General features: G+C 45.2%; 1 protein-coding gene across 2 annotated transcripts in view; it reads right to left on the reverse strand.

Moving 5' to 3' along the window:
* The window catches only part of LOC143832508 (uncharacterized), a 245,604-nt gene that overhangs the window by 108,689 nt on the left and 111,951 nt on the right, over positions 1 to 24,964 (reverse strand). The window contains exon 4 of one of the 2 annotated variants that reach the window (XM_077327035.1): positions 11,586 to 12,022. The exons of the other annotated variant lie outside the window; for it this stretch is intronic. Coding sequence (XP_077183150.1) covers positions 11,766 to 12,022 — 257 coding nt within the window. The 3' untranslated portion in view covers positions 11,586 to 11,765. Of the gene's footprint in view, positions 1 to 11,585; positions 12,023 to 24,964 lie in introns of those variants that run through there. 2 annotated transcript variants of the gene reach the window in all.

A 24,964-nucleotide genomic window follows, 5' to 3' on the forward strand; every position in this document is an offset into this window, starting at 1 on the left:
CTTCATTATGCAGCATAGTCTGTGGTGCTGATGACAGTGAATAAAAAGCAGATAGACCAGGAAGATGGTGATGGTTGCAGAAGGGGAAAGTATCTAGCTATAAAGCTGTGCCCAGAGCAGTCTATACTTGCAAGGATATATCATGCAAGTGCTAATTGTTTTCAAAATCTCTACCTCCTCAACACCTCCTTTTAGTCATTATGTGCTCATGCCACACATACGAAGAAATCTCCTTGTGATGGCTGCCAGTTTGTGTGGACAGGACATCTTGCATGTTTTCATGCTGCAGTACTAGCAAGCCTGTACTCACAGATCTGGGCTTCTGATCACATTGACTAAAGTTCAGAAATAATACATTAATAGTACACTGCCCAATTCACAGAAAATGACAACTTAGGAGGATCATGGGCAGCACAATCTCCCCTTATCTGCAATTTCATCCACAAAACTTTTATGATTGAAACAGGACTCTTCTCCTGGACTATCCATCTTGCCTTACATCAATAAGTTTTCTCACTCATTATATCCTGTTGGATGAGCCATGGATCAATCAAGACAACCTCTGGAGGAGTAACCTGCAAGAACACACCTGAGGCTTTACCTGTTCTAATCAGAGAAGGAGTGGTACAAGGAAGCCTCTGCAAATAACACTCCCATTGAAGTACCCTTTCATATACCCATTGTTTGCAGTGTTTAAATATATAAGAGAAAAGTAGAGTACCAGCCTGCTTACAAGAATAAAATAGTTTTATTAAGATAGAAACAAACTTTGTATAGAAAGGCGAGAAGAGACCTAATTGTATGGGTGTTTTTTACTCTGTGGTGTTGGTTTTTTAAATGGCCTGTTTGTTGTCTGGAAGGACCTCTAGTTCTGATGCCTGTATGTTGGGCACCTCCAGAAGAAAGTTTTTCTCAAGCACATACACCGTGGACAGCCCGTTGTTCCATTTTTCCTTGTGGCACCGTAAAGATTACTGTATTTATGGTGGCATACATTTTTGTGAGCTAGAGCCCATGCCTTCAAGTGTTCAGGGCATTTTGCCACAATAAAAGGAGTCTTTAAGGTGCCACAACATTTTCTTGTTCCTGCTGCAACAGGCTTGTTCTTCTGAAATTTGTCACAGTTGAACAATTTGCTGAGGGGATTTGCTGAGACTTTCATTTGGTATCTTGCAGCAGATATCTGATAGGAGTGTGGTATCCCAGTGGGGATGTTGCTAGCAGCCAGTTGCACAGCTGTAGATGCTATCAGATCCTGAAATCATTCCTATAACAGCTGCAATATCAGGCCTTTAATAAAAACGACAAATTTCCTCAACCAGGATGCATGTTTTTAAAATGTCCTGTTCTGACTCTCCTGGAACTGCTGAATCATTGTCATTTCCTTTTACTTTGCAAGAATCACAATGCTCCATCTATCTCACCAGACTCCTCTCTGTTGAGAACACATGGCAAAAAAATATTACATAGTGAAATGGAATAAGGACTGTTAGGGGGCAGGAAATTATCGATATTGTTTTTCCTTTTGCATTGCTAGAGAACTTTTGAAAGTGCTACATTCCTTATTCACTCTGTCATCTTTTGGAGAAATTTATCCTTAGAAAACTTTAAGAGTTCCACTGAAATAAAGGAGATTGGGGGGGGGGGGACATGGAGCATTGATCTACCAGTGCTTTGTCTTTAATTTCACGAAATGGCCATGTTGGTCTACAATAGAACAGCTATATTAGAATCCAAAGCTCAGACCCCGAAAATCTTGTTGCTCTCTAAGACCCATTATGCATGGAAGGGAAGGTCCGCCTCAGAGCTGGAATGACGACAGTGAAAATCCCCGATAATGTACACCGCAGGCAGAGGCCAAGCTCAGGTTCGATGCAGGCTGCCGAAAAACTCGCATTAGGGAAATGCGGAAGAAAGCAAAGCCTGCCGCCCGGCCAGGGCACAACCAGACGCAGTGCCGGGGACAGAGCGTACATAATCGGGGAGGGCCTCTGCCACCGTGGCTGCCCTGCACTCCATCCTGTGGTCTCCAGCCCCTCGAATGCTGCGGACCGCTGTGCCCTCCTTTGCCCTCTGTGTCTGCTGGCTCGCCCCTCTTCCATTTCCAGCAGTCTGGACGCACCAAGCAAACCCACCATACGTGTCGTCTGCGCACAAGCGTGCCCTCGGCAGCCTATCTGTTGGGTGCTTCCGACGCAGCGGCCTGTTTGACGGGCCGGGGCCGGGAAGCCCCTCACTGTGCTCCTGTCCCATTTGCTCCGCATTGCCGTCTCTACGGTTGTCGCCCCTGGCTGCTCCAGGTGTTGCTGCCGTGATGTTTGTACATGGCTTGCCGTGCAACTTCCTCCTCCACATCTTCCACCAGGCCCCCACCCGCTGTAGTGGCGGCCGTGCGTAATGGGCCTAAGGTGCTACAGGACTTGAATTTTGTTGTTTTGGCTTCTTTGTCACCCAGCTGGGTTTTGAGCCTTAATGCAATGCATGTATTTAAATGAACTAACAGGCAATTTAACAGTGACCATGGGTTATCTGTCTTGCTTCACTCCTCATATTTAAATATTGATAATATTTGCTTCTTTTCTGGATTCCTTCTACTCCCTTATTCTTTCCCTGCCTGATTACTGCATTTGCTTCCTGATTTGGCTTTTTCTCATTCTTAGTCTCTTTTATCACTTCTGCTCTGTTATCACTTCTGCTGTCCATTTGGTCATATCTGTATTGCCTTTGACACACATTTATTCTGCTACACTCCCCTACTGACTACCATTTTCTTACTGTATCTAGTTTTAAGTTATTACTTTTTGTTTTAAGTCTCATACCTACTTGGTTTTCAATTCTCATCTCTCTTGCCTTTTCCAAACAAGAGCAAACCCTCACATCAGCATTCTTAAAGAATCAAACAATGAAAAAATTTCGGCACAAAAATTTTACCTCCCTAGGAGTAGATCCGAATTTTGTATTCCCTTACCCCACAGTTTCCAGATCTTCCTTTACAATGATGTTCTCCCCCCTCCCCCTTTGGATCTTAACTCACAGTCTTCAAGTGAGGAATTCCTGGATTCAAATTTGATTTCCCACTGCGCCAAATTATGTTGTCAGTAGGCAACACTGCTCTGTGAGAACAGCTCTGACAGGAGTTAGACAAGGTCACGCAGCTGGCTGCACATCAAACACTAGTGGGGAATCAAACCTGGCTCTTCAGATCACAGGAAACAACAGCCCCGAAGCAAATAATCCACAACAACAACAACAGAACAGATTAAAGTTTACACAGTCAGCAGCAACAGCACCCCAAGAAACCAGCAGTGCCCCCCAGCAATCAACTGCAAAACAGAAGAGCAGCCCACTAAAAAACCAACAGCCCCCAAGCATACAACAACAACAAAACAGATTAAGCAGGCAGAACCTTCCCCCCAGCCCCAAAAAAATCCAAACGGAAAAAAGATTACAAGGGGGGAAATGGAGAATCCCAAGTCCCTCAAACTACCTGCACCTTACCCACAGCAACCCAAAGAGTAAATGAAAGTGAGTTTAAGTAAAAGTGAGAAGAAAAGAAGAGGATCAAGGAGAGCCCCTTAGGCAAACAGGTTGAAGTATTCTGCAGTGATGAAGATAAATCCTCCAAGGTCCAATGCAGCAGCAGGCACAACCAGTCAGCCAGCAAAAAGTGAACAGGCATCCCTTCCTCTCAAGGGAAGTGAAGTGATCTCTCTCTGCTCTTTGGTGTGATTTCAGTGGATCTCCAGGTGCCACCTGGAGGCTGGCATCCCTTGAGACTCCTAGTGTGCTGTGAGGCTCCCCTCCCACCTTGCCATGGGAACTGATCTCTCTTTGCCTTGATGTGATTTCTGCAGGCTGGCACCCCAGAATTGCTGGAGTGGTAAGCCACAGCTCCCCTGCTCTGGCATGCAAAATCCCTTTTCTCCAGGGCAGGTAATAGGAACTGCTCTGTACAAAGACTGAGCTGTAATTCCTGTTTCTTAGAATATCCCCCATCCAGTAGTTGGAAGGGGCCATACAGGCCATCTAGTCGAACCCCCTGCTCAACGCAAGATCAGTCCAAAGCATCCTAAAGCATCCAGAAAAGTGTGTATCCAATCTTTGCTTGAAGACTGCCAGTGAGGGGGAGCTCACTACCTCCTTAGGCAGCCTATTCCACTGCTGAACTACTCTGACTGTGAAAAAAATTTTCTTGATATCTAGCCTATATCGTTGTACTTGTAGTTTAAACCCATTACTGTGTGTCCTTTGCAGCCAACGGGAACAGCATCCTGCCCTCCTCCAAATGACAACCTTTCAAATATTTAAAGAGGGCTATCATGTCCCCTCTCAACCTCCTTTTCTCCAGGATGAATATTCCCAAGTCCCTCAACCTATATTCATAGGGCTTGGTCCCTTGGCCCCAGATCATCCTCATCGCTCTCCTCTGTACCCTTTCAATTTTATCTACATCCTTCTTGAAGTGAGGCCTCCAGAACTGCACACAGTACTCCAGGTGTGGTCTAAACAGTGCCGTATACAATAGGACTATGCCATCTTGTGATTTTGATGTGATGCCCCTGTTGATACAGCCCAAAATGGCATTCACCTTTTTTACCGCTGCATCACACTGCCTGCTCATGTTTAGTTTACAATCCACAAGTACCCCAAGGTCTCGTTCACACACAGTGTTACCTAGAAGCGTATCCCCCATCCAGTAGGCATGCTTTTCATTTTTCTGACCCAGATGCAGAACTTTACACTTATCTTTATTAAATTGCATCTTGTTCTCATTTGCCCATTTTGCCATTGTGTTCAAATCTCGTTGACCTCTGTCTCTATCTCCTGGAGTATTTGCCAGTCCTCCCAATATGGTGTCATCTGCAAACTTGATGAGTAGTCCTTCCACCCCCTCATCTTGATCATTAATAAATATATTAAAAAGTAGTGGACCGAGCACCGAGCCCTGAGGCTACTCACCTCCCTCCAGTCTGATGAAACACCATTGACAACAACTCTTTGAGTGTGGTTCTCTAACCAATTCCCTATCCACCTAACTATCTGAAAATCCAGATTGCAGTCCTTCAATTTATCCACCAGAACATCATGGGGAACCTTATCAAAAGCTTTACTAAAATCCAAGACATCATCCGAATTCCACAATCCAGCAAACCTGTCACTTGGTCAAAAAAGGAATCCAGGTTGGTCTGACAGGACCTGTTGGAGACAAATCCATGCTGACTTCCTTGGATCACTAAATTGTCCTCCAGATGTTTGCAGATCGCTCCCTTTAATATCTGCTCCATTATCTTACCCACAACAGAGGTCAGACTCACTGGTCTGTAGTTTCCCGGGTCATCCTTCCTCCCTTTTTTGAATCTGAGGAGAAGGCAGTTGAGAGCTGCAAGCCAGTGGGAAATGGTGAGACATAGTGGTCATGGGTGATTTCAATTACCCACATATCTGTTGGAAGACCAACTGTGCTAAAAATTAAAAGCCCAATAAATTATTGACTTGTCTTTCTGAAAACTTCATTTCCCAGAACATAGAGTGGGAAACTGGGGGGAATCTGCAATTTTAGACTTGATTCTCACCAATAGGGAGGACATGGTTGAAGAAGTAAAAGCAATGGGTACACTTGGTATTCGTGAACATGTGATTTTGGAATTTGCAATCTTGGAGAAGAGAAAAATTATACATAGATATATAGGCTGGACTTCGGGAAAGCAGATTTTAACAAACTTAAAGTTATTCTGGGTAGAATCCAATGGTTGAAAAAAACAAGGAAATGCGAGTTCAAGAGTTTCTTAAAAGTGAAATCCTGAAGATAGAGGTACATACAATTCCCTTGAGAAGGAAAACTGGAACCTACAGAAACCAGGGTGACTCCATAAACACTTCTCAAAAGAATTGAATAATAAAAAAACTCATTTAGGAAATGGAAGGAGGACCTTATAACCAAGGAGGAATATAAACAAATAACCAATGCTTGTAGGGAGAGTGCTAGAAAAGCTAAAGCTCAGTATGAGCTTAGGATAGAGAGAAATGCTGAACACAGTAAAAATGGTTCTTTAAGTTCAAAGTAAGAAAAAGAGTAAGGACATAATTGGACAAATTGCGGGGACAAGAAAGTGACATTGTAACAGGTGATGAAGAGAGGCAAAATCATATCCCATGGAGGGATGGGAACTGCAGCCTAGGATCACTGTAGGGCTAGTCATAGAATCATAGAATCACAGAGTTGGAAATACCTCCAGGGTCATCTAGTCCAACCTCCTGCACAATGCAGGAACTCACAATTCCCTGTCTGTTCACAGTGACCCCAATTTCATGCCTAAGTGATCCACCCCACCAAAAATCTCCAGAATACAGCTTGGCCTGGAGGAAATTCACCTACTATCTGAAAGTGATGATCAGCCTCTCTATTTCAGTAAAGGACAAAGAGTGATACTGGCCTAATAGGCCCATGGCCATTGAAACAACGGGCCTGGGTCTACTTGTTGCCCTTCTAATCTCTGTCACAACCCCAGACAGGAGGTGGTGGAGGCTAGAGAGGGGCCGACACTGACGTTGTATAACACCAGGTCAATTAATAACAAGCCCTCCAACCTGTGTGATTACTTTGCAGCACGTTCCTGGCCCTAGAGAAGCACGCAGATCGTTCCTGGCCCTAGAGAAGCGCACCTGGCCTCGACCAGGGCCAGGGCCTTTTCGGTCCTGGCCCCTACCTGGTGGAATGAGCTCCTGGGTGAGCTGCGGGCCCTGCAGGATTTACCAGCTTTCCGCAGGGCCTGCAAGACGGAGCTCTTCCGCCAGGTTTTTGGTTGAGGCCGGGGTCAGCGAATGAGTGCCAGCATTTCCCCCCCCCCCCGACCTAGTAAATTAGATCTCCTCCCCACCCTCCCTGCGGCTCTGATAGCAGGAGTGGGAATAATGATAGCTTCCACCATGTTGGGATTGTTTTTAAAGTCTTTTAATGGGTATTTTAATGGGGATAGGATTATTGTGACCCACCAAGAGCCTACGGGGAGTGGCGGGAAATAAATCTAATTAATAATAATGATAATAATAACAACAACAACAACAAAACAACAACAACAACAACAACAAGAAGGGGTAGATCTGGCATGTGTGACCGAAACCAGGGTGAGAGAGGGTGAAACAGTTGCCCTTAAAAATCTTGCCCAAGCCAGGTTTGCAGTCCTTTACCCGTCACAGCTCCATGGAAGGGTTGAAGGGTGGCAATTCTTACTCCTACAGAGCTCTCCCAGTGCTGACGATCGTTGGAGTGAAATGTGTCAGAGTGGAGTTGGGTATGGTGGAGAACTTGGCTATCTGGGTGGTTTACCATATTCCCAATGCCCCCCACCCCAGTTAGCCGGTCAAGCATCCTGGAGGCAGTGGCAGCCTGGGCTTTGCAGTTCCCCAGGTTATTGATCCTGGGGGACTTCAATGTCCTTGCTGACTCATTGACCCCTGGGTCTGGCTTGGACCTGGTGTCAATCATGGTGACACTAGGGTTCTCCCAATTTGTTACTGGACCCACCCATCAGGCCGGCTATAGACTTGATTTGGACTTCAGCACTGGGGTAGATGTGGATCTGTTGGTGGCTAACCCCATCCCATGATAAGACCACTATGCCCTGAAGGCCCGGCTCAGGATACCATCCCACCCTGTGTGGGCAGTGGACATATTTTAGCCTGCCTGCAGAGACTTTTGGATCCAATTGGTTTCCTGAATGCACTGCAGGGCCTGATGTCTCGCAGCAACTCATAGGCGGCACTAGTGGAAGACTGGCAGTCCCACTTCATGGCCACCATTGACGTAATCACTCCCCAGCGCACTCTCCACCCTCAGCTCAAACTGGCTCCCTGGTATACTGGGGAGCTAAGGGAGTGGAAGAGGGAGGTGAGATGCCTAGACCGAGTGTGTAGGAATACTCATAACAAGGTAACAAGAGCATCTTATTGCACGCTTATGAAGGTGTATGAGATGGCGGTTAGGGCAGCTAAACAAAAGTTTTATGCTGCCTCTATTGTGTCCACTAGCCCAGTTATTTCAGGTAGTTCAATCTTTGACTGTCCTTGAGGAAGGGTGCCAAAATGTTAGTCAACTGGCACTTGACTGTGAGGCATTAGCAAGCTTTTTTCGGATAAAGCCTTGTTACTCCGCCAGGATCTTCCTGCCATTTTTGATACAGTAAAGGAACTAGAGGCCCCATAGCGACCTTGGGGGTATATGTTTTATGGCTTCAGGCAGCTGTCAGAACCTGAAATGGACAAGTTGCTGGGGTCAGTGAGGGCAACCACCTGCCCCCCAATCCCTAGCCATCTTGGTTGCTCAGAATGAGGGAGGCCTTCTGGGAGATTATTAATCTCTTCCTGTCTACTGGGGAGTTCCCCGAGGAGTGAAGGAGGTGTAGGTCTCTCTTATTGAATAATCATAGCTGGACCCACGGGATCTGGCCAGCTATCACCCAGTGGCACATTGGGCATTCTTGGGCAAGGTGGTTGACAAAGCCCTGGCTGACCAGCTCCTGCATTTGGTACACGCCAAACTACAAAAGCTAAAAGTCTCTTGGGTTATGGATCAAGTCAGAAGGCTCTGTAAGGAGCAAAAGGGAAAGAGCTAAAGGGCTCTTGGCCATTGGCTCTTCGCTGGCAGGTCATGTTGAAGGATACCGTGAAGTGCAGGACTGTTTGAGAAGCATTTGGGATGGATCAAAGTGGCATGATGTCTGAAGGAGCGGTGGTACTGACATGTTCCATCTGCGGCATGTTTGTCTTCTTACTTCAGGGTGACAGCTTTTACACATGCAGCAAGTGTAAGTTAGTGGCTCTGCTGGAGGAGAAGATATGGGGATTAGAGGACCGCTTGACTACACTGCAACATATAAAGGAGAATGAAGAGTTCTTGGACAGAATTCAGGAAGTGCTCTTGAGAGAAAGTGCAGGAGGGGGGGAAGCTATCACAACATACATGAGAGCACCTAACACAGGAGGATAATGAATGGAAGGCTGTTAGGTGTAGGAGTTGGAGAATAAGGAGCAGGTCTGCCCCTTTGAAACTCAATAATCGGTTCCAGGATCTGCCTGAAGATGTTGACTCAGGAACACAGGAGCAAGAGCAAATCCCCAAGCCCCTGTTGTGCCCAGGAAACAATTCACAGGCCCCCAGAGGTGAGAGTTCTAGGTCTTCTACTCCCAAGCCCCGAAAAAAGAGATAAGGTTGGTCTGACATGACTTGTTCTTGAGAGAAAGGGTGAGCTACAGAGGGCCAGCTACAGATGTCAAGCTTACGAGGTCTGTAGCTACCCGGATCCTCCTTTTCCCCCTTTTTGAATATGGGGACAACATTTGCTTGCCTCCAGTCTTTTGGCACTTTACCTGTTCTCGAATATTCTCCATCTTCTATTATTTTAAAGCATCTGTCCCTTTGCATCCATTTGCTGTGAAAAGTGGAATTTCTTTAGTACAGGGGACAGACTCTCAAACCATTTAGGACCATTAAACACAAGCAGTACAGAACCAGAGTCCAAAATCAGTCTGTTTGATTTCTCTGCATTCTTTTTATATAAGCCATATAAGTCTTCCGCTTTTCACCTTTAGGTGAGGTCCCTTCTTTATTTCCAGGGGCTCTCTGCCCTTGCTGGCATCTCAGAGTCCTTTTTTGGCCTTTTCATTGTACAGTGTTAAGCAAGTGATCTAGGCTTCCACAAGAAAAGCAATGTCTCTCATGCTACTTTTTATTTGTAATTTATTTATTGAATTTGTTTCACATCACGCCTTCTATGCTTGAGAGCAAAAGCTGAGTTTGGAACCTCACTAGTCACACTTTTCCTCTTCAACATCTCACCTTTCAAATAGCCCAACACAAAGTCTACTTCTGGATTTTTCATCCCTTCAATCACTGCCACTAGGGTCTGAAAACTCTTGGGCAAGGACATCAGGATTGCACATATGACCATCTTCTTGTATTCATTTTCCACCATTTTCAACTGTCTAATAATCTCCATCATTTAATTCAAATAATCTTTTAAATTCTCATTCTCAGAGAGCTTCATTGACAACAGACTCTTAATCATGAAACATTCCCACAAGAATAATCTTCAAAGCATTTTTTCCATTTTTGCCCAGATCTATCTAACATTGACACAGTCCATAAAGTTCCAAAATTCTCCCTTGGGCGATGCATTTAATAGCAGCAATTTGCTTTGGCATCTATTCTCAAAAACTGTGCCCTTAAACTGGCTGGTTCATCTGGAGCATCCTCAGTTAGGACAGCCTCCATTTCAAATGCTCGGAAGGCGGCTAAAGTAATATGCTTCCATTGCAAGTAATCAGCAGGGTCTCATTTTTCCAGCATGTGTAAATGACTCTCTGACTTTCCCAAAGTCCTTGCTGGATTTGCTGCAGATTCTGAAGACAAAGACACATTTCTTTCAGCCATTTTCTCGTTCCGGTTCATTTTGAATTTCCCTTAATTCCCTCTTCTTTTCTGGATTAGCAGCTCTTTCGGCAGTCTAGTCTTTCTCTCTCATAGCCACATGCAGCAGATGAATCACCAGGCTGATCCTGGTGCTGCAGCTCCAAAACAAACCTCTGCTCCTTTTCATGTGTCTCAAGGTTTCAAACTGCTTACAAAAATTTATCTCTCCACTTCCTGTACAACTCATGCCGCTGACCATGGACAGTGGATCTCATCCTCAGCAGTTTCTTGCTGGGAAGGGGCAGAACTCAATGGATTGAAACCATCCACTCCTACCATGTGTTGTTGGGGAAAACAAAAAACAAACAATATTTGTTTTATGACATTTGGAGGGGGGAATAGATGCCCACACCAGATCCTATCCTCTGCTACCAAAATCTGTAGTTGATCTGGCTGTGGCCCCCAATAACTTCTGCACTTAACCAGATGCTACAAACACACCTGGAAACACTGGCAAAAGTAACCAAAACATAGAAAGGAGAATTGCCCTTTTCCGCACTGCATAAGGTTCCACTCGTACCACATGTTGAGAGACTGTGAGAGTACCACACAGTAAATGCTCTACCTTGGATCCTGGAGGTATAGATTCAATGAGAAACCATAAGAGAGACTTAAGAAAAAGTTTACTTGTGACACAAAAATATACTTTATTTTTATTTTATTTATATTCATATTTATTAACCACCACTCCAGGACCCAGCCAGCTCATGGCAGTTTGCATAAAAAACTAAAAATACCACATAAAACAATGCAACCCCAAACAACCCAAGGTGGCAGCAAAATCTCAATCCGAGGAATATCCCTCGCTCCCATCCAACAAACCCCATTCACAACAGCCATAAACTCCCTGGGGGAGGGCAACTTCAGGCGATGTCTAGCCCAGCAGGCCTTAGCAGGCCTGTACAGGGTGGGAGCTGCTCTACCTAGCCCAGCCTCAACCAAATGCCTGACAGAAGAGCTCCATTTTGCAGAATACTGACAGCTCTGTCAGGGCCCTTAGCTCTTCCAGGACCTCATTCCACCAAGTTAGGGCCAGGAGCGAAAAGGCCCTGGCCCTGGCTGAGGCCAGGAGTGCCTCCTGGGGACCTGGGACAGCCAGCAGATTTCTACCTGCAGAGCAAAGTGACCGTTGCATGGATCACTGTGGCCAGGTGGTCCAAGGACAGGTAGGGTGCTAGTAGCCTAGCGTGGTGCAGACGGAAAAAATCCACTTGGGCTATTTTCGTGACCCAAGCCTCCTTTGATAAGGATGCATCAAAGATTACCCCCAAGTTTCTAGCGGCAGGAACAGCATAACTTACACCCCATCCAGGCAGGGGAGGCACACTTCCTGATCCTTTCCATTTTTACTCAGCCACAGGACTTCCATCTTGGAGGGGTTGAGTTTTAGGTGACACTTCGTGAGCCGTCCAGACACAGCCTCCAAACATCCAGGGAGAAGTCTGGCCCTCCATCTATCAGAGAGCTGGGTGTCATCTGCATACTGGTGACAAGTGTGAAGGGCCGTTGTGTCCCCTCCTCGACTCCGCCCTTCTTCTCCGTGATGTCTCAAACCTTGTTACATCAATGGACAAAAACACCAAAGCATTCAGGTAAGCATAGGGTGTTTTATTCCCTTTTCCCTTCATTTACAGCATACACCAGACGGCCTTTCACCTCACTAGCCACCTAGCCCTCTCCCCCCCCTCTCCTTTTATCCCCCTCTAGTGGTCCTGCCCCCTCTACTTAAGCTTCCGGACTCAGCATCTTCACTTCCGGGTCTCGGTGTTCTCCCCGCACAGCCCCTCGCCTCCTGACCTAGTTTCAATCTCTTGTCTCTCCTCTAGGTTTCTTCGGCATCTCTCCCTTGGTCTGGCTCTTCCTCAGGGCATGAGAGCTGGGTTGTTTCTTCTTAACGCTCCTCACCCTTCTTCCCCTCCACAGGCTGACTGAGACCCCTCTACAGCTACAGTCCCACCTTGGTAAGTATCTGTGCTGTCTCTCGCTCCTTGGTAAGTATTTGTACTGTCTCTCCCTTCTTCCCTGGAGTCCTGTTTCTCTGCCTGTACTGCCCGAAATTCTCTCTCCCGTGGTCTTCTAAGTCCGGGCGGAGTTGGCATTTCCCTGCCTCCTTGTTCCCTGTCACAGCGTCTCTCTCCCGCTCACCCTCCCTTCATCCTCTGTCTTAACTCTCTGTAGCTGACTCCCTCCCAGCCCGTGGCAGCTCCGCTTGTTTTCCTTTCATTTGCCCCGCCGCCACCATCTTCCATATTTCCTCAGACCCTTCATCTGTAGGCTGTTCACGGGCCCCCCTTCCTCCTTCTAACCACGACCCGCCCAGACAATAACCCAGTCCAAAACCTTGGACCAGCTGTGCCAGAGGACACATATAGATGTTGGAAGGCGTAGAAGAGAATATCACCCCCTGTGGCACCCCACAGGGCCAGACAACTCTTCCCTTACTCTTCTCCAACAAAGGGGCCAGACAACTCTTCCCCCACTGCAACCCACTGTATCCAGTTCTGGAGAAAGGAGACCAGCCATTGCAAGGGTGTCCCCCTAATCCTCATTCCAGTGAGGCGGTGGGCTAACAACTCAAAGTTGACAACATCAAACACTGCCGACAGGTCTAAAAGCATGAGGATAGCCAAACTGCCTCAATCCAGCTGGCACTGCAGATAATCTTTCAGGGTGACTAGCTCCATCTCCACAGGACAAAGGCCAGACTGGTATGGATCAAGTGCCAAAGTTTCTTCCAAGAATGCCAGGAGCTGGTCCGTGGCAGCCCTCTCAACCACGTTTCCCAGAAACGAAGGGACGAGACCAGGTGGTAGCTGGCAGGGTCACTCAAATTCAGCAATGGTTTTTTCAGAAGGGGATGGACCACCACCTCCTTAAGTCCTTTGGGAAACTCTCCCAATGTTAGGGAGAGGTTAACAGTATCCCTCAAGGGTCTTCTATCCATCTGTCACCTGATTTGAGCAAACACGGACAGGGATCCAGGTGGCAAGTGGTTGCCCTTACTGACCTCAGCAACTTGTCCACTTTGGTTAAAGAGAGCTGGCTGAAGCCATAAAACGACATTCCCTGCAAAAGTTACAGAGCTCCAAGTTCACATTCTGTATCAAATGGAGCAGGAAGGTCCTGGCAGAGTGACAAGACTTTATCTACAAAAATGCCTGCTAATGCCCCCACAGCTCAAGTCCAATTTACTATGATTTTGGCACCCCTCCTCAAGGGCGGTAATAAATTGAACTACCCTAAATAATTGTGCCGGGGAACAGCTTGTGGATGCGATTTTAGCTGTGAAAAATTCACGTTTCGCCGCCTTCACGGCTTTCTCATATGCCATCATGCTCACTGATTAGCCAGCCTTGCCAATAAAGGCACCACAAAAAATTACAGGAGAAACAGTTCTTACATGCCGCTACAAAATGAAGAAGAAAGCCAGGGACTCTCTCTAACACAGACAGGCAAAGGCAGACTGAGTTAGTGAGTGCCTGGGAACTTTACATTTTGAAACAAAAAATGTAGAGGGTGTTCCTCCAGGTTATAACTCTCAGTCATGGAGACCAGCTTCGGACCAACATGGCTACACACCTGAATCTATGGCAGCCTTTCTCAACTTTTTTACCACTGAGAAATCCCTGAAACATTCTTCAGGCTGCAAGAAACCCCATAAATGGTATGATCATGCAGAATATGGTTGGGAAGCATAGCTGGGTACGTGCCCACCTGAGGCCCCTCCCCTTCCCACCCCCTCCAGACCCATCATTGGCCATTTTAGGGGTGGGGGGTCAACATAACCATATTATGATCCCATCATCCAATAAATATTTAACAAATTTTATATATATACTAGAAGGAAACCCTGGTTCATCCAGGAATGCACCAGGTGCTAGGTAGGGGTTTGGGTTGGTGCAGATAGGCTTCTCTCTGAACCCAGAGGAGGCGGGGGACTTAAGGAGCTGGGCAGCATCTCTCCCCATCAGGAGAGGTGTTGCTTGGCTCCCTGGCCCCAACATCACCCCTGCAGGATGCAGAGAGGCTGCATCTATGGGAAGAGAAGGTGGCATAGTTCAACCTCATAATATCTCAGAAGCTAAATAGGGTCAGTAATTTAAAGGAAGACAACCAAGGATGACCCTGAAGAAGAAGTTAATGACTACCGCTGATTCTCACTTACCTTGGAAACCTCTTGCTCAGATCATCAAAAGTTGGCTGAAACTTGACTTCACACACACACACACACACACACACACATGGTTACCAAGGTCCAAACACCCTGACAGGGCACCTGTTGACCCCTGAACTGCTGTAGTACAACTGTAATATCCAAAGCCTGACCTGCATCTCTCAGAGTGACAGGATTCAATATTCCCCTTAGGAGATCTGAGCCTCTTCTGCATGATGGATAAGCTGATGAAAACTCACTAAATACATCGTTGTTTTTCTGATCTCTGCACAGAAGAATGAATTTGCTCCGCAAAACTGATTTTGCTCTGCATGGTGAACTGCGTTGAACTGCGTTGTTTCTGAAAGAGGCTTTTCACCTATTCATTTCTCTCTTGCCTGTCTCAGACGCCCTATCAGTCATGCAGAGAAACTCCTTTGGTTATGCAAGATTAGTGACTGCATTCGAGAACAAAGCAAAATTGGCAAAACTACAAGGGGCAGGGCTATGAATTGTTCCAAGCAGAAAGCATTACAATGTAGTTTTTCAACAGAGTATATTCAATGCAAAACAATGATTGTAGTCTAATAAAGCGGTCTAAACTGGTTGTTTTTTAAACTGTTTTATTTGGCTCCGTGCAAAATACCTCCAGGTCTCTCTCCAGGCCTGCCCTGTTCGGTGCACTGCAAGCAGCAAGGCCTTCACCCTCTCCACATCACATGCAAGTGGTACTTTGTTGCCTTAGGGCTCTGTGACATGCTTGTCCAGCCAGGGATGATGGCCTGGTAAGAGCAGCACACTGTTGCAAGAGATGCCATAGAAAAATTAAATGAAAAATATCTGGCTTTGCCTGTGTTAAGCCATAAAAAAAATACTAAAAGCATGTTAAGTGTTTTTTACCTGCATACTGAGCTCTGGAAATACTGCCCCTTAGAGCGATGTACTTCCTACAGAGATGCTAGGTAAGTGGTTGCCTGGCAACAGAAAAGGAGAAGAAGGGATGAACTCCAAGAAGGAGAAGCAGTCAGAAAAGAAATGAATGCATTTTTTCTCCTGATGGTGTGGAGAATTTCAATAGAAGATCCTGATGAAAACTGTTGGAACCTTTGGATTTGGCTGGGTCCTGAGTCCCTCCTAGAGCTGCAGAGTACAGAGCATACTTTTGAAAGTATGATGTTATTACTTACTTTGGTGGATGAGGCACAGATCCAGATCACAGCACTTTGAGGTTTAAAGGAGAGTAATCTTTACTTGGAAAGATTATTTGCAAACATATGTCATATTCACCTGTCTCCTTACTGAAGGAGAGTACAAAAGCGTAAAGAGTAGTTACAAAGAAAAGGAAACATAGTGGGGCGAAGTCCTCCAACACTGGTTAGGTCATGCCTCCTCTAGCTCTAGTCATGGCTATGCGACTTAGTATGCCTTATCTGGATCTTGAAAGGCTGACCCCTCTAGACATTTGATTGCAAAGAAACTCCTCAACTGAGTTTCCAAAAACAAGCCTCAACACGTTTACACTCTTAACATTATATAAACTGTTTAACATTTCAAACATCCTTTGAAACTCCATCAAGTACTTAAGAGCTGTAGATAACAGAAGTGGTGATTTGTTTGTTTGTTTGTTTTGTAGCTGGAAGTCACAGTTCTGTGATGTCACCTTCTCAGGTAAGTGGTGGAAAATTAATGTTGGAGGACTTTGCCCCACTGAAGAGAAGAACCCTTCCTTCAGTGGGGGAAGTCCTCCAACTCTGACTATATAAACCAGCTAAAGTCAAAGTGGGTATACAACAAATTTCAAATATCTCCAAACTTATGAATTGGAACCCAACACCTGATTCAACATTTGTCTACCAAAGGCCAGCTCATTCTTCTCAATGGCTTCAATCTCATCTTGATGCACAAATGCCGAGAACAAGGAACATGTAGCAGTTCTGCAGATTTCCTGTACTGAAGCCCTGGCCCTGAAAGCCACAGAAGCAGCTGCTGCCCTGGAGGTATTTTGCATGGAGCCAAATAAAACAGTTTTAAAAACAACCAGTTTAGACCGCTTTATTATATTACAATTGTTGTTCTGCATTGAATATACTCTGTTGAAAAACTACGCTACAATTATTTCTGCATGGAACAATTCATAGCCCTGCCCACTGTAGATTTACCAACTCCACTTGTTAGACTCTATTAGAAACTAGGCTAGGTACTTTGTTCTCTAATGCAGACACTAATCTGCATAACCAAGGAGCTCCCCTGCAGGAATCTCTCTTCCTTACCCAGTGACATTTTTGCCAGTGAGATGGGTGAAGGGAAAATATTGAAAACATTAAAAACATCAATTGTTAGACAGAGAACAAGAGGCTTCAATCATGCTGTCCCACCAAGGGACATTCAACTCAGTCCCTGAGGCTTGTTTGAAAGAAAGTGTGAATATAGAGCAAAAAGCAACTACCCTTTTTTCTCATTGGCAGGGAATGGAGTGGGGGGGCACCACCTATTGGTGTGTATCAAGACATGGGAGGAGTCGAATAACACGTCTGAAGCTCTGCATGACTAATAGAATGCCCAAGGCAGGCAGGAGATAAATAAATTGGCTTTTAGCCTGTTTCTGAAACTATGATGAATAGATGCTGTAAGCAAAAAGACACGGTTGACCATGCAGAGCAAAATATTTTGTGGAATAAATTCACTCTCTTCTGCAGAGATCAGAAAAAAAATTTTAGTGAATTTTCTTCAGCTTTTCCATCGTGCAAAAGAGGCCCTGGTAGAATGGGCCGTGACTTTCCTAGATACCAACAATCCATGTGACTGTTCAGCATGAGAAATACATAATCTTATCCAACTAGCAATCGTGGATTTTGAAATTCTAGCTCCCAATTTGGCTGTTCCATGAGTCATAAATAAAGCTAGTGGAAAATATGGTTGTCGAGCTCCCACTTGGTGGGTTCAACATCTTTCTGGCTTAACCAGTCTGCTCTGATGTGCATACCTTGGAGATGTTGTGCTTTCAGTCCCATAACATGATGCTCCACCTACTGACAAAGTCTCGCTGCTTTCTTTTGAAGTGTCAGTACTCTGGTATCCCCTTGGCAGTTTACATGGGCCTTCACTGTGACATTGTCTGTACTTATTAGTACATACTGCTTCCACACAAGGTCTTTGAAGTCTATCAGACCTAACCTGATAGTCCTTCCAAAACGTTGATGCAGAATTTTGATTTTCCTGATGACTACTTACCCTGCATCATTCTGTTGACAATGAGCTCCCCAGCCCCTTAAACTTGCATTTGTTGTAACAACTACGTGATCTGGCCAGGTAAACATTTTGGTCAAATTTCTCACCAAGCACCATGATTTTAGAGTTTTCCTCAACCTCAGAGGAACATCGACCAGTTTGTCTCTTTCTCGTAATGTCCCTTTGTCAAGGTAGTAATGTCCACTGACGTGACCTGAGGTATAGTCATGGTCAGAGCACTGTCTCTATTGTGGCCACAAGTAGACCCAGTAACGGTGCCATTGTCCTGAGAATTAGCTTCCCCTGTGTCTGAACTACCTCTACCAACTCCCTTTCCGTGACCCATTCTGCCTGAAGTTAGAAAACCCTTGATTGCATCATGTTTATTATCACTCCCAGGTGGAGTAACTCCCTGGAGGGGAATAACAGACTTTTCTGGAAATTTAAGAAACCATATTCTTGTAACACCTTCCCCGTATCTGACACATTCTGTTGGGCCGACCACAGATCATTCCCCCTCACCAGAATATCATTGAGTTAGGGGTACTGTCACATTTCTAGGAAATCAGCCAGCAGGAAAATCCCTCTCAAAGACAAAACCACGAGTACAGGGATCACATAACCAAGCAAGGAAAGAATAGTGAATTAAATCATAAGCTCCCAGGGTAAACAGAAGATGGCATGACAGTTATGCATTCACCGCTCTCTGTCTCAGTGCTGTCACTAGAGTAACCATAATTTTGGTAAGCACCCTTGGTGAGGAGGAAAGGCCAAACAGTAAAGCCTTGTATGAAAAATGCTTGTCTCAGAAAGTAAATCAGAGGCAGCATCTTGAAAAGGTATGTATTGGTACATGAAAGTATGCTTCCTATAAATCTTGGGAAGCCAAGTAGTCACCACTCTGTAGAGCCTGCAAGATGGATCAAAGGGACTCCATCCTGAACCTCTGTTTTTTTACCCAGAGGTTGAGGTCCTTCAAATTCAGAATAGCTCTCCATCCTCCAGACCTCTTGGGTACTATGAAGAGAACTGAATAAGTACCAAAGAATATCTGAGAGCTGGGAGCCTCTTCTATGGCCCTGATCTCCAGAAGATGTTGTATGGCTTCCTGGACCAACAGGGCCTTGATCAAGGCATTAGGCACTGGGGATGAAACAAATTTGCTGGAGGGCAAACTTGAAAATTCTGTCTTGTACCCCTCTTGAATAACTGAAAGCACCCACTCATCTGTGGCTGACTGCTTCCAAGCTTGAAAAACTGAAGTCTGCCCCAGTCTTGACATCATGCCGAAGATTTTTGGGAACAACTCTCCTGTCTCTAGACTTATTTGTTTGGTACTGACACGTGTACTTTGACTATTACTGGAATCGGCTCCCACCTCTAAAGGAATCCCTATGTGACCCTTGAGATTTTTATTGATGAAAGGACTGAACTGGCTTAGATTTAACTTCCTTGTCCTTAACCAACGAAGTGGAGGGTATAACCTTCTTCCTTTAATGAGTTTCTACTAAAATCTTTTCAAGAGTTCCCTCCCTAAAGAGCAGCCTACCCAAGAATTTTTCCGTTGCCAAATTAGCTTTGGATAGGGTGTAAACCTTCCAATGTCTCAGCCAAAAGTTTAGTCTAGCAACAATGTTAGCCACCTGGGCCCTTGCTGAGAATTGCAAGGTGTCCTGAGATGCCACATATTGACAAGCTGTTGTGAACTGCCATGAGCCAGCCGGTCCAGGAGTTGGCAGTGTAAAAATTTAATAATGATTAATAAATAAATAATAAATAAGCCTTCTTAATTTTTAATAGTTAAAGACTTAAAATTACTGGATCTGGCTCAGGATTCTGTCTATCCAAATAACTGCTGCTCTAGCAAAAATTTTGAGTACTGCATCCTGTCTTATAGCCAGGGAATTCACCTCATGCGACTTTTTAAATACATTAACAGGCTTCTTTTTAAAACATCTGTCATGCCTATGCCAGGTTCTAAATTATAATTAAGGCTGGATACTACTTTTAAAAAATGTCCCTGGAAATGGTCTGCCTGGAACAACCTGGTAGAAGTTTCTTTAACTTCTGGTTCTTCCCCCAACCCATCTTCTTCCTCTCTGTCAGGATGCCATGGCAATGAGGTGGCTACAGAATGGGTTTCCTCTGTCTCCCTTTCTTAGCAATGTGGGAGATCTGGAACCTGTTCCTGCTTTTTGTGTAAAGGGTGTTTGGACAGGGACCTCTGTCTTTTTTCCCTCAGGAGGGATCTCCTCTTCTTCTGTCTTTTACCTTCCCTAGTAGAAAATGAATCAGGGTCCTCACAGGTTACCGAAGAAGAGCTAGACTCCATTCTTCTTATAGGCTGGGGATCTGAATATTTATTCAGATTCGGGGGGGGGGGGCTGGTCTGCTTGAAAAACAAAGATATTTGTCTCCTGCTGAGGGAATTAAAATTGAGGCCTTCGCTGTTTCCTCCACTCAGCCAAAGGTGGCATCCAAAGAGTAGGAATAAATGGTGGGCTTGCTGTATTTGCCATCACCTTTCTGAGGTAAAGGGGGCTTGAATGAAAAAGGGGCCTGTAGGACAGCCAAAAATTCCAGCCCCCATCAGGTTACCAGGCTGCACCTCTATCATTGCTGTCCCTGCCTAGACTCTGCCAGTGCTTTCAGGAGCACAGTGACTATTGTGCCCCAGAGTGTCATGCCTCTCAGTGAGAAGAGACACAGTCACCTCCTGACAGGCCATTTCTTCCCCTTCCTTGCTCTGTTGGAATGGGGGTAAGGGAATCGGTTGTAGAAATGCTGCCAATATAGAAGGTGCCACTGCTTAGCTGGGTCTGCTTGTTCAGTTTAGGTGCCTCAGGCTGTGACTTTGCTCTTGCAAACTCTGCCTTCTCCAACCCTTCTGATGTCTCCTTAGACTTTTCTTCTTCTTAGATGGGGATGTCTCCATTTCAATGTCTTTAATTTTCTCAAGCCCCACCACTGCAGTTTTACAGAGCTTCATCAAGGTGGTCCCTCTGGAGCTTCAGTACTATCCAGATTGAAGGGGTCAGCCTTCCATGATCCAACTGATGATGAGATTAGCCATTCACTCGAGTCCAACTGGTAGCGATCCTATGGCACAACTGCTGCCACAATTTCCGATCTTGCACCACTTCTTTTAATTGTGTAATGTTCTGGCCAGCGTCCATTTTGATCATATCTAACCACTGCATTCTTTGTCGGCCTGGTTTCCTTTTTCCACTGACCAATCCTAGCATAATTGCTTTTTCCATTAAGTTGGATTGCATGATATGGCCAAAGTAAGTAAGCTGGAGTTTTGAGATTTTGCCTGCCAGTGATAGATCAGGCTTTATGTGCTGTAATATTTCCTTGTTCCTAACTTTTGCCATCCATGGAACCCACAGAAGCCTTCTCCAACACCAAAGTTCAAATGAATTGATTAAAATAAGTTCCAAATAAGGCATAGTAATTTTCATAGCCCTGAGTGGATCTAGAGGAGGTGTGACCTAACCAGTATTGGAGGACTTTCCCCACTGAAGGAGATCACATTGCAAGCCCCTATGGCTGGCTTTGGAAGCAGGACTATATGCCATACATCAGCAGATGGAGAGAGCTAAGCCTATTGGCTGCTCGCTTGCTTCAGCAAAGGACACACTCTGATCTGTTCTTCCTGAAGAAAGAGGACCTGGGCAGGAACAAAGGACATGCAGGAGACTTTTCACTGCTCATGACTGCAGTTCCTAGTACTGACCACGTGGCACCACTAGTGAGCACACAGGTGCAGTTTAGCTGCTTTAACAGCTTCACCAGCCCTTTAGAGCAGACTTCACAAAATTACTTGATGATTCCAATTCCAACAAAAACAGACTGTCAACATGGAGAAAGCCAATTAGCAGAGAAGATACTGTGTGAGTGAGCCATCATTCCTGAGAGAGTGTAGCTTCTCAGCCACTGTGAGAAAAAGTGGCTAGAAAGAGCTTCTTCTTTTCTTAGCCTAAGTTCTGGGATAGTCATCATAATTTTTATTCATACTGTTAGTCAAGACTCCCAGTCTGACCTTATTGTTTCCCTCACCTTTCAAAAATGTTATTTAAGTATGTGCAGGCTTTGAATGGGACATCTGCAGTCCTGTGACCCCTAATCTGCCTCCTTTAAGTCCTCCCCAAAAATGTTACACTTGAATGTTGACAATAAATATCCCACTGAGGCCATAATGCACAAAAGGAAGGAAGAGCTGCTGGAGGAGGAGGATATGCAAACCCCAAAGGTTAAAAAAGAGACACTTTTTTCAGATGCCATTTAAACACTGCAAAATTTAGGCTTAAACTGAAGAAAGTAGGGAAAAGCACTAGGCCACTCAGGTATGAACTAAATCATATCCCCGACGAATATACAGTAGAAATGACAAATAGATTTAAGGAATTAGATCTGATAGCCAGAGTGCCTGAAGAACTATATATGGAGGTTCGCAACATTGTACAAGAAGTAGCAACTAAAACCATCCCAAAGAAAAAGAAAGGCAAGAAATCAAAATGGCTGTCTGAGGAAGCTTTACAAACAGCTACGAAGAGAAGGGAAGTGAAAAGCAAGAGAGAAAGAGAAAGATACACCCAATTGAATGCAGAATTCCAGAGAAAAGCTAGAAGAGATAAGAATGCCTTCTTAATTGAACAGTGTAAACAAATAGAAGAAAACAATAGAATGGGGAGGATCAGAGATCTTTTCAAGAAAATTGGAGATATGAAGAGAACCTTTCATGCAAAGATGGGTATGATAAGGGACCAAATGGTAGGGACCTCACAGAAGCAGATTTTTAAAAGGTGGCAAAATTATACAGAAGAACTATACAAGAGCGAGCTTAACATCCCTGATAACCACAATGGGGTAGTTACTGACCTGGAGCCAGACATCCTGGAATGTGAAGTCAAATGGGCTTTAGGAAGTCTGAGCAACAATAAAGCTAGTGGTGGTGACAGCATTCCAGTTGAACTATTCAAAATCTTAAAAGACGATGCAGTAAAGTGCTACACTCAATATGCCAGCAAATTTGAAAAACTCAACAATGGCCACAGGATTTGAAAAGGTCAGTTTACATTCCAATCCCAAAGAAGGGCAATGCCAAAGAATGTTCAAACTACCGCACTATTGCACTCATTTCTCATGCTAGCAAAGTTATGCTCAAAATTGTACAAGCTAGGCTCCAGCAATATGTGGACCGAGAACTTCCAGAAGTACAGGCAGGATTTCGAAGAGGCAGAGGAACTAGAGATCAAATTGCCAACATATGCTGGATCATGGAGAAAGCTAGGGAGTTCCAGAAGAACATCTACTTCTACTTCATTGACTGTGCTAAAGCCTTTGATTGTGTGGAGCACAACAAATTGTGGCAAGTTCTTAAAGAGATGGGACCACCAGAGCATCTTATTTGTCTCTTGAGTAACTTATATGCAGGTCAAGAAACAACAGTGAGAACTGAACATGGGATCACTGATTGGTTCAAAATTGAGAAAGGAGTTCGGCAAGGCTGTATACTGTCGTTTTGCCTATTTAACTTGTATGCAGAGCACATCATGAGAAAGGCGGGATTAGAGAAGTCACAAACTGGGATCAAGATTGCAGGGAGAAATATCAACAACCTCAGATATGCAGATGATACCACTCTAATGGCAGAAAGTGAAGAGGAACTAAAGAGCCTGTTGATGCGGGTGAAGGAGGAAAGTGCAAAAGTTGGCTAGAAACTCAACATCAAGAAAATGAAGATCATGGCATCCGGCCCTCTCAATTCCTCGCAAATAGATGGGGAAGAAATGGAGATAGTGACAGATTTTATTTTCCTGGGCTCCAAGATCACTGCAGATGGAGACTGCAGCAAAGAAATTAAAAGACGCTTGCTCCTGGGGAGGAAAGCTATGGTAAATCTAGACAGCATTCTAAAAAGCAGAGACATCACCCTGCCAACAAAAGTGCGTTTAGTCAAGGCTATGGTCTTCCCAGTTGCAATGTATGGCTGTGAAAGTTGGACCATAAGGACGGCTAAGCGTCAAAGAATTGAGGCTTTTGAACTCTGGTGCTGGAGAAGACTCTTGTGAGTCCCTTGGACTGCAAGGCAAACAAACCGGTCAGTCCTAAAGGAGATCAGCCCTGTCTGCTCCTTAGAAGGCCAGATCCTGAAGATGAAACTCAAATACTTTGGCCACCTCATGAGAAGGAAGGATTCCCTGGAGAAGAGCCTAATGCTGGGAGCGATCGAGGGCAAAAGAAGAAGGGGACGACAGAGAATGAGGTGGCTGGATGGAGTCACTGAGGCAGTAGGTGCAAACTTAAATGGACTCTGGGGAATGGTAGAGGACAGGAAGGACTGTCATTTAGACCTCATTGTCCATGAGGTCGCGATGGGGTGGACACAACTTTGCACCTAACAACAGCAGCAAAGCATGGATATTGCATGTGTAAGCAGTGAGTTACAGAGAAAAGGGGAAGTGAGGGGGAAAGAACAAGAGTTGCTAACAGGCCTGGACAAAAATGTCCTTCCCGTTTATACAAAACTCAATGTTTGGAAATGGCAGCTAGTTTTTTATGAGAGGTTTACCAAGCGCCAGCTGGTGATAGGGGAACCACCACCACCACCACCATTTGGCGATTCCCTGCTGTCACTCATCTGGCCAGCAGGGGGGAAATGGTGGGAAATGAGGGGAACAGCCCAACGCACTGACTTTGCTGCCACCCAAAAGTGATGTCAGCATGTTGCCAGAAACACCTGCTGCTAGTAGCTTGACCCCTCGTCGCTTTTGAAGGGCAGTTTATAGTCAGCCAAAACGTTGTTGTTGTTGTGCTTGTTAGTTGTGAACTCGTGTCCAACCCATCGCGACCCTATGGACAATGATCCTCCAGGCCTTCCTATCCTCTACCATTCCCTGGAGTCCATTTAAGCTCACCTTCAGATATCACTTTAGAAGAAGAAGAAGAAGAAGAAGAAGAGTTGGTTCTTATATGCTGCTTTTCTCTACCCGAAGGAGGCTCAAAGTGGCTTACAGTCGCCTTCCCTTCCCTTTCCCCACAACAGACACTCTGTAAGGTGGGTGAGGCTGAGGGAGCCCTGATATTCCTGCTCGGTCAGAACAGCTTTA

Source organism: Paroedura picta, chromosome 3 (assembly GCF_049243985.1).
Source record: "Paroedura picta isolate Pp20150507F chromosome 3, Ppicta_v3.0, whole genome shotgun sequence".
Taxonomy (NCBI): domain Eukaryota; kingdom Metazoa; phylum Chordata; class Lepidosauria; order Squamata; family Gekkonidae; genus Paroedura; species Paroedura picta.